This window comes from Canis lupus, chromosome 2 (genome assembly GCF_003254725.2).
Source record: "Canis lupus dingo isolate Sandy chromosome 2, ASM325472v2, whole genome shotgun sequence".
NCBI classification, from domain to species: Eukaryota; Metazoa; Chordata; class Mammalia; order Carnivora; family Canidae; genus Canis; species Canis lupus.
Genome location: NC_064244.1, coordinates 41,583,998 through 41,596,309, shown reverse-complemented (window position 1 = coordinate 41,596,309; position 12,312 = coordinate 41,583,998). Strand labels below are relative to the sequence as shown.

Below are 12,312 nucleotides of genomic sequence, written 5' to 3'. Positions count from 1 at the left end.
TACACTGCACATACCTAGCACCACACAACTCTGTTCACTCTTTTTTGCTTCCACTGTTGTTCATAAGTACTCTCTCTCTTTTTGCTTCGGGATTGGAATTGCTTACCTTCTAGCAGATTATGATCCTGTAGGTTCTATGTCTTATTGATTGTTAAACATTTAGAACAATGCTTAATATTTGCTTGGTACTTAAGTAATATTTAAAAAACTTGAGAACCGGTACAAATTAATTAACCATTATAAAGAAAATCCTTAGGCCCAGCCTTTGATAATATTGAGTGAAATTGGAGTGTAAAGAGCGTTTTTGTGAAAAAGGACGTTGTACAACAACAAAGGAAGTGAGAAACACATTAGCAAGCTACAGGTCACCAATATTTTTATTGTAGCAGCAAGGAATTTCTAGGTACAATGGCTTGCTTAACTTCTTTTCTGTCTTTATTGAAAAGCTGCGTATCCGACCTATCATTTTACTGTAGCATTTTACCAAGCAGGAAGAAACACGTATAGCAGACTCATTATTTTGAATGTTTATTTGCTTGAGATTTTTGAATATTTGATTCCCTTTTCATTTCTTAACAAACTACCCCAATCTAGCAGATGTTGGAGTGCTTCAGCTTTCATAGAGATGTGAATAAAGGAACATCTTTAAGTCATAGGTCTTCATATTGAGTATGAACCTTAATCATGGGATTGAGTTATTAAACTTCAGAGAAGCATAACTGGTCTGTAGACGGGTGGAGATAGATTTAAAAGCCAAAAATTTTTAAAGGAATTTAAGGAGTGGAACTTTGAAAAGGTGTTAGGTAGAAATAATGTTTCTCTGTTTATAAGAGTATTAAATAAAAATATAGGATTTTGAGTCACATTTTTAAATATTTTAAAAATTTTGCTAAATGTTAGAAGTGTTTTTTCTGTAGTATGATCATACATATTTATAAGGTAAAACAAATATAACTTCTACATAAAATATCTTAGTTTATTTTTACTTCTGCACAGTTGAGCTACATTTCAAATAGGAAATAACACTGATAGGGAGCAGTCATGTGAAACCATGTTCAAAAGAAAAAGCCCAAGTTTCAAAACTATTTTACTCTTAATATTGTTCTGTATTTATTAATCTTAAAAGTGTTTTCAGAGCCAACTGAAGTTCAGTTTAGAAATGTAATTTATATATTTTGCTCTCTCAGATGGAGCTTTAAGCATATGTTTCTAATAATTTGGATTATTATTGGATGGATAGTTTCTTTATTTTTAAAAGAGAATCTGTTTTGAAAAGATTCCAAAATATTTGTTTGAACAGGCACTCAGCATCTCGATGAAAACTGTTGGAAAAGAAGAACTTTCAGAGTCATTCTGTTCTCAGAGTACCCAAGCCAACTAAACTGGTACCGTTAACACTTCTGTTAGAGGCCAGGAGCCAAAAAATGTAGCACTTCCTGGACTGCTTTTCAGCAGTCCTTCAAGCCAACTTAGTGGTTGATATTAATACTGTTGAATTTTTAGAGTAAAAAGCTACCAGTAGAACCTCCACACCTCTTATTAATATCATACTTGTTAGTCTCTTTTAGTTATCCTTGATTAGTTACAATCTCTGCTTTACGCTTTATGTTGGTATTAAAGCTGTAAGTCTTTCTTGAATTTTGTGGGGTATCATTCTTGCAAAAAAAAAGAAACGAATGCTCTGTGATTGTGACCCCAGATCTGATTTTTTTTTTCCTTTTTTTTTTTTTCCAGATCTGATTAAACTGTCTCCTGGACATAAATATTTTTGCATTGCTTTTTAGTACTGCTGTCACAGTAAATATACAAATTATATAGAACACTGTGATGCTTTGCGAGGGTCGGTAGTTATCTAAGGCTACCAGATTTATAACTAGGTATAGTTTACTTAGCCTCTGACACTTTCATTTTCTTTATATCCCCTTCAGATTTATTGAAATCCCTTAGTATAAATAGATTGTTATGTTGATCTCTATATCCACATATTTGCTCTAGTAAGTGCTCAACTTTAAGATATCTGCTGGATTGAACTGGAGAGTACCTTTCCTTATTTAGATACTGTGGTGGAGAGTAAATATCAAAAGAAAGATTCAGAGATTCTGTATACTAACAAGCGATAAGATTAAATTTAACATTTATACTATCATTTCTCTAATATCTAGTAGTGGGGAAAATAGCCGAAACTAAAATTTCAGTCACTTGATTTTTCAGGTACTTCCTTCCATAAGATCAGATTAATGTCTCTAGAAATGACTAACATAAATTTTTTTATTTAAATTTGATTTAATTGGGGCACCTGGGTCGCTCAGTGGTAAAGCATCTGCCTTCAGCTCAGGGCATGATCCCAGGGTCCTGGGATTGAGTCTCACATCAGGCTCCCCACAGGAAGCCTGCTTCTCCCTCTGCCTAAGTCTCTGCCTCTCCCTCTGTGTCTCTCATGAATAAATAAATAAGAAGTCTTTAAAAAAATAAAAAAATAAATTTGATTTAATTAATGTACGGTGTAGTATTAGTTTCAGAGGTAGAAGTTAGTGATTCATCAGTTGCATATAACACCCAGTGCACATTCCATCAAGGGCCTTCCTTAATACCCATTACCCAGTTACCCCATCTCCCCACCCACCTCCCCTCTATCTAGCAACCCTCAGTTTGTTTCCTATAGCTAAGAGTCTCTTATGGCTTATCTCTGTCTCCATTTTCATCTTATTTTTCCTTCCCTTCTCCTATGTTCATGTTTTGTTTCTTAAATTCCATGTATGAGTGAAATCACGAGATATTTGTCTTTCTGTGACTTTCTCTGATTTTGCTTAGATAATACCCTCTAGTTCCATTCATGTTGATGGAAATGGCCAGATTCTGTTATTTTTGATGGCTGAGTAATATTCCATTGTATATATCTACCACATCTTCTTTATCCATTTATCTTTCAGCGGACATCTAGGCTCTTTCTATAGCTTGGCTGTTGTGGACATTGCTACTATAAACATTGGGATACATGTGCCCCTTCAAATCACTATGTTTGTATCCTTTGGATAAGTACCTAATAGTGCAATTGCTGGGTCATAGCGTAGCTCTATTTTTAACTTTTTTTTTTTTTTTAAGGTTTGTTTGTTTGTTTTTAACAGAAAGAGAGAGTGCACAAACAGGGGGAGTGGGAGAAGCAGGGAGTCTGATGTGAGACTTGATCCCAGGACCTTGAATCATGACCTGAAGGCAGAAACTTAACCAACTGAGCTACCCAGGTGCCTGTATTTTCAACTTTTTGAGGCACCCCCATGCTGTCTTCCAGAGTGGCTGCAACAGTTTGCATTCCCACTAACAGTATAAGAGGGTACCCCTTTCTTCACATCCTTGCCAGTTATCTGTCATTTCCTGAGTTAATTTTAGCCATTCTGACCATTATGAGGTGGTATCTCATTGTGAGTTTTTTTTTTTTTTTAAGATTTTATTTATTCATGAGGACACAGGGAGAGAGACAGAGACATAGGCAGAGGGAGAGGCAGGCTCCCTGTGGAGAACCTGATCCGGGACCTGATACCAGGACCCCGGGATCATGCACTGAGCCAAAGGCAGGATCTCAACCACTGAGCCATTCAGATGCCCCTCTCATTGTGGTTTTGATTTATATTTCCATGAAGGCCGAGTGATGTTGAGCATTTTTTCATGTGTCTATTGGCCGTTTGTATGTCTTTGGAGAAATGTCTATTCATGTCTTCTGCCCATTTCTTGGCTGGATTTTTTTTTTAAGACTTTATTTATTCATGAGAGACAGAGAGAGAGAGGCAGAGACAACAGGCAGAGGGAGAAGCAGGCTCCATGTAGGGAGCCTGATGTGGGACTCGATCCCAGTACTTCAGGATAACGCCTTGGACCGAAGGCAGGCGCTCAACCACTGAGCCACCTGGGTGTCCCATTGACTGGATTTTTTTGTAATTTTGAGTGTTGAGTTTGATAAGTTTTTTATAGATTTTGAATACTACCCCTTTATCTGGTAAGACCTTTCCAAATATCTTCTCCCATTCTGTAGGTTGTCTTTTAGTTTTGTCAACTGTTTGCTGTACAAAAGTTTTATCTTGATGAGGTCCCCATTTTTGCTTTTGTTTCCCTTGCCTTTGAAGATGTGTCTAATAAGAAGTTGCTGTGGCTGAGGTCAAAGAGGTTGCTGCCTATGTTCTTCTCTAGGATTTTGATGGATTCCTCACATTTAGGCAGGAATCCACAAACTCCATTTGGAGTTTATTTTAGTGTATGATGTAAGAAAGTGGTCCAGTGTCATTCTGCCTGTGGCTGTCCAATTTTCCCCACATCATTTGTTGAAGAGACTGTCTTCTTTCCTGCTTTGTTGAAGATTAGTTGACCATAGAGGTGAGGCCCCATTTCTGGGTTCTCTATTCTGTTCCATGGATCTGTGTGTCTATTTTTGCACCAGTACCATACTGTCATGATTACAGCTATGACTAACATAAATTTTAAACTTGTTTCAGAATGTAAGTATAGAAGAATTATATGGAACCAGAAAAATCTAGGGTTTTTTTCCTTCGTTATTTGGATCTGTGTATAATCTAGAAGTAAAATATAGGTACTTTGGGGCACAGTATTATTTGTGTCTTTGAGGGATTTGAGAGTCAGTGAAGTAAGGCACTTCTTTCTGCCTGGTCTTTCAGTTTTGGAGTATGTTACTGGAAGCTTAGAAGGCAGATTGAGGAAGTTTTGGTAAGGAACTGGCAGGGTTAATGGCTGAAAATGATTGAAAACCAGAATCTGCAGTTGATTGAGACACAGTTATGGGAAAGAAGCATACACATGAATAATAGCATAATGGGATTTGTTATTGAAGTCCAAGAAAAGTAGAATGAGGCAAATATCTCTAATGTCTTGATGTTCCATTTGATAGCACTTTGGACAAGTTTCACAAGGGAAGTGGTTGAGATCACTAATCTTTAGTACATGAACCAAGAAGTAGATATTTCATTTGTCATAGGAAATAACTTAGGCCCATAAAGAAGGAGTGGAGACTCTTTAGTAGAGGAACATTTATGACAATTTCTTTGATTTAGGGCCAAAAGCTTTTTGAGAGAATATTCAAAGCTGTGTGGGTCTAAATTTCATTGTTGAAAACTGACAGCTGCTATACTTCTTTTTAATAACTGATTGAAGCTCTTTCTGTTATATCTCCTCTATTGCTAAATTCCTAGAGATTAGAAAAGTGTGTTTATAATAGTATTATGAGACAAAGCTTAGTCTGTGGATTGGATAAAACTTCTTTTGTGACTTTTTCTTTTCCCACCAAAAGTGAGAAGTGAATGCCTTGCCTTGGTACATCCCATTTCTAATGGAGGACAAGAAGTTATTTTCTTCAGTGGCTGCCTTCCAGAAACTCTGGCTGAATGTTCTTTGTCAAGTGTATATTCCCTTCTTTAGGCCTTTCTATATAGAGCCCACAAACATCGTCAATGTGAATGATGTCATTCAGAGGGTTAGCGACCATGCCTCTGCCATGAACAAGAGGATTCATTACTACAGCCGCCTCACCGCTCCTGCAGACAAGGCTCTGGTAAGGGACAAACATTGCTAATTGTCTAAGGTTAAGTTGAAATGAACAGTGAACAGCATGAGCCAAGGAAACTCCCAGTGATTGAACTTTTTGCTGGCCAAATTCCAAGGATAGCATCATGGAAAATCAAGATAGTAATTAATTAGTACATGTCTTACATCTCAGGCTAGTTCATTCTTATCAAGCATGACAGAGATTTGAAACAATCTCTCTCTATTGACAACAGCCTAAGAAATTTGTTGGATTAAATTCTGCTAGTCCCCAGTTCTAAGAGCTCTGCCTGTGTCTCTGCCTCTCTCTCTGTGTCTCTCATGAATAAAAAAATAAAAGCTTAAAGAAAAAAAAATTTCTTAGCAAAGAGGCCGTAAAATATCAGGTTGAAGGCCAGATTTGACCATGGGCCATAGTTGTTAACTCTTGATCTTCTAAAATCTATATTATTATTTTAGGATCAAAAATTATATTGGAAGTAATTTGGTTGCTTATGAGATATTCAGAAACTTGAAAGCTTAAAGAAAAATGAAAACATTCTTGGTGGAAAAAATGATATTTTTATAGCTAATAAAAAAAAGGAGAAAAAAAAAAAAAAGGAGAAAGGAACCAACATTCTTTAGATGTATACTGAGGGGCAAGGACTGGGATATCTCTTGAACCTAGATACCTCATTTAAAGCATTGTGAGTTATTAAGATCTCTTTTTGTATAGCCAAAGTAATGACTTCCAAAGTGTTCTGGGTGGGGTCATTTTTTTCCCCAATTTTTTTTTTCATTTTTTTCCTGCCTTAGGCCTTTATATCAGTACTTGTAGTAAAGTCTTGGTTCTATAACAGAATTATCTAAGCCCTCTGGAGTAGAAGTAATCCAGTATCTCTGAGTCTAATTCAGACCTCTGAGGCTCTACTTGTGGAAATAAATGTCAGAGATACCAGCTGGGCCAGTCTAGGCCTGAATGGACATTGTTTGCTTGGAAATTAAGTCAGCATTATACATCAAGTTGAATAGCTTTTGTTAACTGACAGTTGAGATGACTCTAGTAATCAAAATATATAAACAGTGATCTAAAGTTAACAGTGAGACATAACCATTTTTAATGAATGTATGTATACATCCAGGCTCATTTCCTGAGAATTCCAAAATTATTTTTCTGAAGATTTTTAAGGGAAGAACAGTGTGAGACCACATGTCTCAGGATTTTACAGAGTTATACCTTCTTATTTCTGAAAATTTCCTCAATTATCTTATTATTTTTATTCTAAAATGCAGGAAAGAAGAAAATTATTTGACTGCCAACATCTAGATCCTTGTAAATAAAAATGTGTCCTGCAGAGGCCAGCAATATTGGCATCAGTGAGAACTTACTAAAAATGCAGAATCTCAGTCCTTACTCTGGACCTACTGAATCATAATCTGTGTTTAACAATATCCCTGTGTCAGTCACAGGAAAATTCAAATTTGAAAAGCACTGCCCTACTCCTGATTGGCTCAGTCAGTTGAGTGTCTGCCTTTAGCTCAGATCAAGATCCCAGGATCCTGGGATCAAGTTCCGCTGCATTGGGCTCTGTGCTCAGCAGGGAGTCTGCTTCTCCCTTTCCCTCTGCCCTGTTCCAGGTCCTACTCACTCTCTTGCTTTCTCTATCTCTCTCAAATAAATAAATAAAATCCTTTAAAAAAAAAAAAAAGAAGAAGAAGAAGAAAGGAAGGAAGAAAAGCACTGCCCTAAATTACTGCCAGAGTATGGAATCCAATTCTCCATTTTGTCTATGACTCTTAAGAATCTGCAACTTCTTAACTTTGAGCTTCTTCTATCCTGCCTTTTGTAACTTTTGATTTTCACTTTTTCTAAACTTTGCTAGGTATCATGGTTTATCTCCTGCCTGATGCAGATATGGTCCCTCCCCTGTTTTCTTTTTATTCCCTTGAAGAAGATAATCGAACTCAGACCCAGGAGCATTAAGGGTAAAAGAGATGCCAGCAGACCCATTTCCATATATGCCTTTTTAGCTCTCAGAAATAGTTGTTTCCAAAGCCACACGAGGCATAGCATTCAAGACATTTTTTACCCACAAGATACTACAAATTATATGCATAGAGAAGAACTGGACACTTTTTCTTTTTCTGCCAGTCCATATCCTGTCTACCTACTGAGGCCCAGTATTCCATCACTTCCTTGACATCTTCCCCAACTATTCTAGTCCCTGTTAATTTTTTGTCATTCCTACAATACAGTATCCCAAACCTAATTTTTTCTCTCTTATAGCCTTATCTAATTGCTTCATATGTCTTCCAGCTGGAATTTAAGCTTCCTAAAATTGTAGACTGTATTGTTTTTGGGTTTTTTTTTTTTTTTGAACACTAAAGCTAGCACAGAGTTGAAAATATGCATAGTAGATGCTAAATATAAAAGATTATTGAGGGGCACCTGTGTGGTTCAGTCCATTAAGCCTCTGACTCCTCAGCTCAGCTCAGGTCTTCATCTCAGGGTCATGAGTTCAGACTCTGTGATGGCCTTCATTGTTGGACATGGAGCCTACTTTAAAAAAAGAAAAAAAAAGGGGGTGCCTGGGTGGCTCAGTCAGCTAAATGTCCAACTCTTGGTTTTGGCTCAGCGTAGTGAGATGGAGCACCACATGGGCTCTGGGTTCAGCATGGAATCTACTTGAGATTCTCTCTTTCCTTCTCCCTCTGCCCTCCCCCAACTCACACAATGAATGAATGAAAGAATTGATTTAAAGAGAAAAGATTGCTGATTTATACCAGTCAGCTCCCACGTCTTTACTACTGTGTATAGGACTACATGTTTTCAGAGTACTATTCTCGGGGAGGTGGGCAGAATTCTTCCAGGAGACTAATTTTTTTCTCTCTCTAGGGAGGTAGAATTCAGAAGATATGTTTGGGTGATAAGAGCTATGTATAAGAAATACGTATCTATTCAGTCGTTCTTTGTGTCTCCAACCTCTCCTTGGCTCCTTGCCCTTTGATTACTATATCCATCTTTAAGAATCCTTGCTTCGGGGACACCTGGGTGGCTCAGCAGTTGAGCATCTGCCTTCGGCTCAGAGCGTGATCCCAGGTCCGGGGATCAAGGAGCCTGCTTCTCCCTCCATCTATGTCTCTGCATCTCTCTCTGTCTCTCATGAATGAATATATAAAATCTTTAAAAAAAAAAAAAAAAATCCTTGCTTTACCTTCCTTTAGGCTATGTTAGCTCACTTTTATCTTCTACTTTTTAAATGCTTTTAGTAAGCATTTGAAAGAATGGTCTGTATTTATATTTTCTTTCTTTATCTTGTATTGACAGGTCAGTTCTTTATGATTTGAGTTTGTTACCTATCTCTTTTTTAAAACTACCCTGATTCTTGAAATTCCCCTCACTTTAGGCCTAAATCTCCTCCATCCAGATTTCCTTAATCTCACTCTTTGCTGACTCTTCTTTCTTTACCCTGAAAATAAAGAGAAAGATATTTTGACATTTGCATATTTTAAAAATTAATTGTCATTTCACATGAACATTTTATTGCTTTTATTCTTTAAACTCTTGGTCCTTTAGATCTTCTACATTTGGAAAGGGTTTTTTATATTCATTAATCAGGAATACATGCTGTTTGTTCACAATATTTAGAATTGTGTCTAGAGTCAGGTATTGTGATGAATGGAAAATATCCTATTTTGCACATTTACTGGTTCTAACATGTCTCTTATGACATTTCTTCTTTTACTAGATTGCCCCAGATCATGTAGTTCCAGCTCCAGAAGAGTGCTATGTATATAGTCCGTTGGGTTCTGCTTATAAACTTCAAAGTTACACTGAAGGATATGGTAAAAACACCAGTTTAGTAACCATGTGAGTAAAACTTCTTTTTGAAGCATAACTTAAACTATATGTAAGTGAAAAATACTGGTTATTTAAATTTTTATCTTAATTAAAATGTTTAAAGAGTCAGACTCCATATATTTACTGCTATTACTCTGTGTTTTCAGTTTTATGATTTGGAATACCATGATGGGAACATCTATACTAAGTATTCCTTGGGGCATAAAACAGGTAATATAATTTTTCAGCGCATTTTTTGCCTGAATTATTTTCTCTTTATATTGTAAGTTTTACAACAGGGGTTTTAATAAATCTATACAACATTTAGTAAAGAAAATACATAATTTAACATTGTCATGTTTTTATCATAATTATTTAGTGTTTAATATTTTTGCATATGCATTCATTCTGACATGATAATATATGTTCTATATTTTTTTTAAACAGGCTGGCTTTACTACTGGAATGTGTGTCATCATGCTGATGGGCATTTTAACACTTTATTGCTGCTACAGAGTAGTGAAATCACGAGCTATGATATGTAAGAGATTGCCATGGTGAAAATAAAATGGCAATTTGGATATTGATAAGTATTTCTTGTTGAAATAGATCACTAATGTGTACATGTGTGTTAACACACGTGTGTTAAATATTTTGTGCCTAAAGAATTTACTTCTCTAATGTGTAGCATTCGACTGAACTGATAAGTCAATGTATTAGTGACTGCCTTTGAAATTCAGAGAGGTTTGTAGTCCTAAGTCTTTTCCAGAACTAAATAGAGAATTCTGTGATTCTAGGGTCCTTGGGTGGCCTGCGTAAGTTAAGCATCTGACTCTTGATTTCAGCTCAGGTTATGATCTTAAGGTCCTGAGATCAGGCCCCGCGTTGGGCTCCATGCTCAGCAGGGAATCTACTTCAGAATTTTCCCTTTCTCCTCCTCTCTCTCTCTCTCAAATGAATAGATCTTTTAAAAAAAGTAAAGAAAATTCTATGATTCTTATTGGTTAATGGTGACTTTTGATGTTTCCTTACCAAGAGATCTAAATGTTGGAATCACCTAAAAGTAGAAAATATAACTAGAAAAATATGAGAATATGAACATATCCATTTTAGTGAATTCACAAAGTTTAATAATACATTGCCTCTACTCTTCTCTATAAATTCTAGATTAGGGAAATACCTTAGATTGTTTTAAAGTAGTTTAGGACCTAAATAGACCTACATTATTTTAGTGAATCTTTTGCAATTTTGTTTTGTTTTGTTTTTTGTTTTTTTTTAAAACATTTTTTTTTTATTTATTTATTCAGAGAGAGAGAGAGAGAGAGAGACTGAGAGGCAGAGACACAGGCAGAGGGAGAAGCGGGCTCCACGCAGGGAGCCTGACGCAGGACTCGATCTCGGGTCTCCAGGATCAGACCCTGGGCTGCAGGCGGCGCTAAACTGCTGCGCCACTGGGGGTGCCCTCTTTTGCAATTTTGAATCAAGAGACCAGGCTTTGCCTTCTTTGTTTTTTTTTGTTTTTTTTTTTGTTTTTTGTTTTTTGTTTTTTTGGTTTTTTTTGTTTTTGGTCTCTGTTAAGCAGTGGTATATTTTCTCTTTATTGTATTATTTATTTGTATCCTTTTCCCATTTATCCTCAAGGTCCTTGGTGCTCTTATAGATCTGCTAAGTTCTTTGCATGATTGTAGGCCTTAGCCCTTTATCCATTATTTTTTGTCAGTTTTCTTTTCTATCCAACATTTGGCTTTTGTATAATATGAGTTTGTTTATATCTACCTATCTTTTCCATTGTAATTTCTATTTCTTCGTTTGATAGAAAAGAATAACCTTTCAAGATCTATTTTTACATTGTCTTCTAACTTTTCTGTTATTTAATTTTTGAATTTTTAGCTCAATTGTCTGAAATTGGCATGTGGTATAAAGTATGACTCAGGAAAACTTTTCTCTGTAGGTTATTTAAGTATGCCAAATATTGAATAATATCTTCAGAGTCATGATTTTTGTCTAGCCTTGATTTATTATTTTTTTAATTAATTACAAAATATTATCATACTATAGTTTACTTATATTATCTATACTGTTTTATTGGCCTTTGTATGTATTTGTTCTATAATGTTTTAATTTCTGTTATATGATTATATGGTCTGATGTCTGGTGGTGGAATATATTCTTAATATCTTATTAAGTGTTCTGAATTAATTATGATTATGGGTGATTAACACCTAATTTTATTCTTTCTCTTATTTTTATTTAGCATCAGTGGATACCACTACCTGGGAATATCCAGATGTGTGCAGATACTATTTTGGCTCCTTTGGACAATGGTCGAGTCTCCTTTTCTCCTTGGTATCTCTCATTGGAGCAATGATAGTTTATTGGGTGCTTATGTCTAATTTTCTTTTTAATACTGGAAGGTTTATTTTTAGTAAGTATCTATATCATATGCTTTAACAGTAGTTACTTTAAAGTACAGTAACTACTGCATTGTTTTACTTTCAGCCTTAAATTCTGGACCTGGGATAAAGTAAAGTCATTTGTAATTCTGGAAAATATAGTTGATTCAATTTGTTTTAATATCACAGATATACTTTTATCTCTATATGAACTGTGTGTATATTTGTGCTTTATATATAAAAAGAGTAAGGGGTTTTTTTTGCACCCTCAGAACAGATTTTTTTCCCCCTTGGGGTCATTATCTTATCCATTGAGAAAACATGACCTATGCTTATACCCACGCCTCACCTTCATTAACCATTATATATTCAATTCTCTTTTTTAAATAGAACTTCTATTCATAGAAACATATAAATTTTAGGCATACAACTTTGATGAATACATCCATGAAACCCACCTCCCCTTCATGAAACTATTCTGTCTTCCCAGAAAGTAGTGATATATTTTTTAAATATAAAAATTCAAGTAAATTGTTGCTATTATAAAATAACCTA

General features: G+C 35.6%; 1 protein-coding gene across 11 annotated transcripts in view; it reads left to right on the top strand.

Moving 5' to 3' along the window:
• The window catches only part of SLC38A9 (solute carrier family 38 member 9), an 82,309-nt gene that overhangs the window by 22,681 nt on the left and 47,316 nt on the right, over window positions 1-12,312 (top strand). For 4 of the 11 annotated variants that reach the window (XR_003137091.3, XM_025448184.3, XM_049102743.1 and 1 more), the window contains 5 exons: window positions 5,422-5,554; window positions 9,273-9,394; window positions 9,532-9,595; window positions 9,812-9,905; window positions 11,619-11,789. Coding sequence is in view for 10 of the 11 variants with exons in the window: in XM_025448184.3 (XP_025303969.1) it covers window positions 5,422-5,554; window positions 9,273-9,394; window positions 9,532-9,595; window positions 9,812-9,905; window positions 11,619-11,789 (584 nt within the window). In the remaining variant the exon portion in view is untranslated. Of the gene's footprint in view, window positions 1-1,300; window positions 1,386-5,293; window positions 5,555-9,272; window positions 9,395-9,531; window positions 9,596-9,811; window positions 9,906-11,618; window positions 11,790-12,312 lie in introns of all 11 variants that reach the window. The other 7 variants (XM_025448187.3, XM_025448185.3, XM_025448191.3 and 4 more) reach the window with 4 other exon arrangements.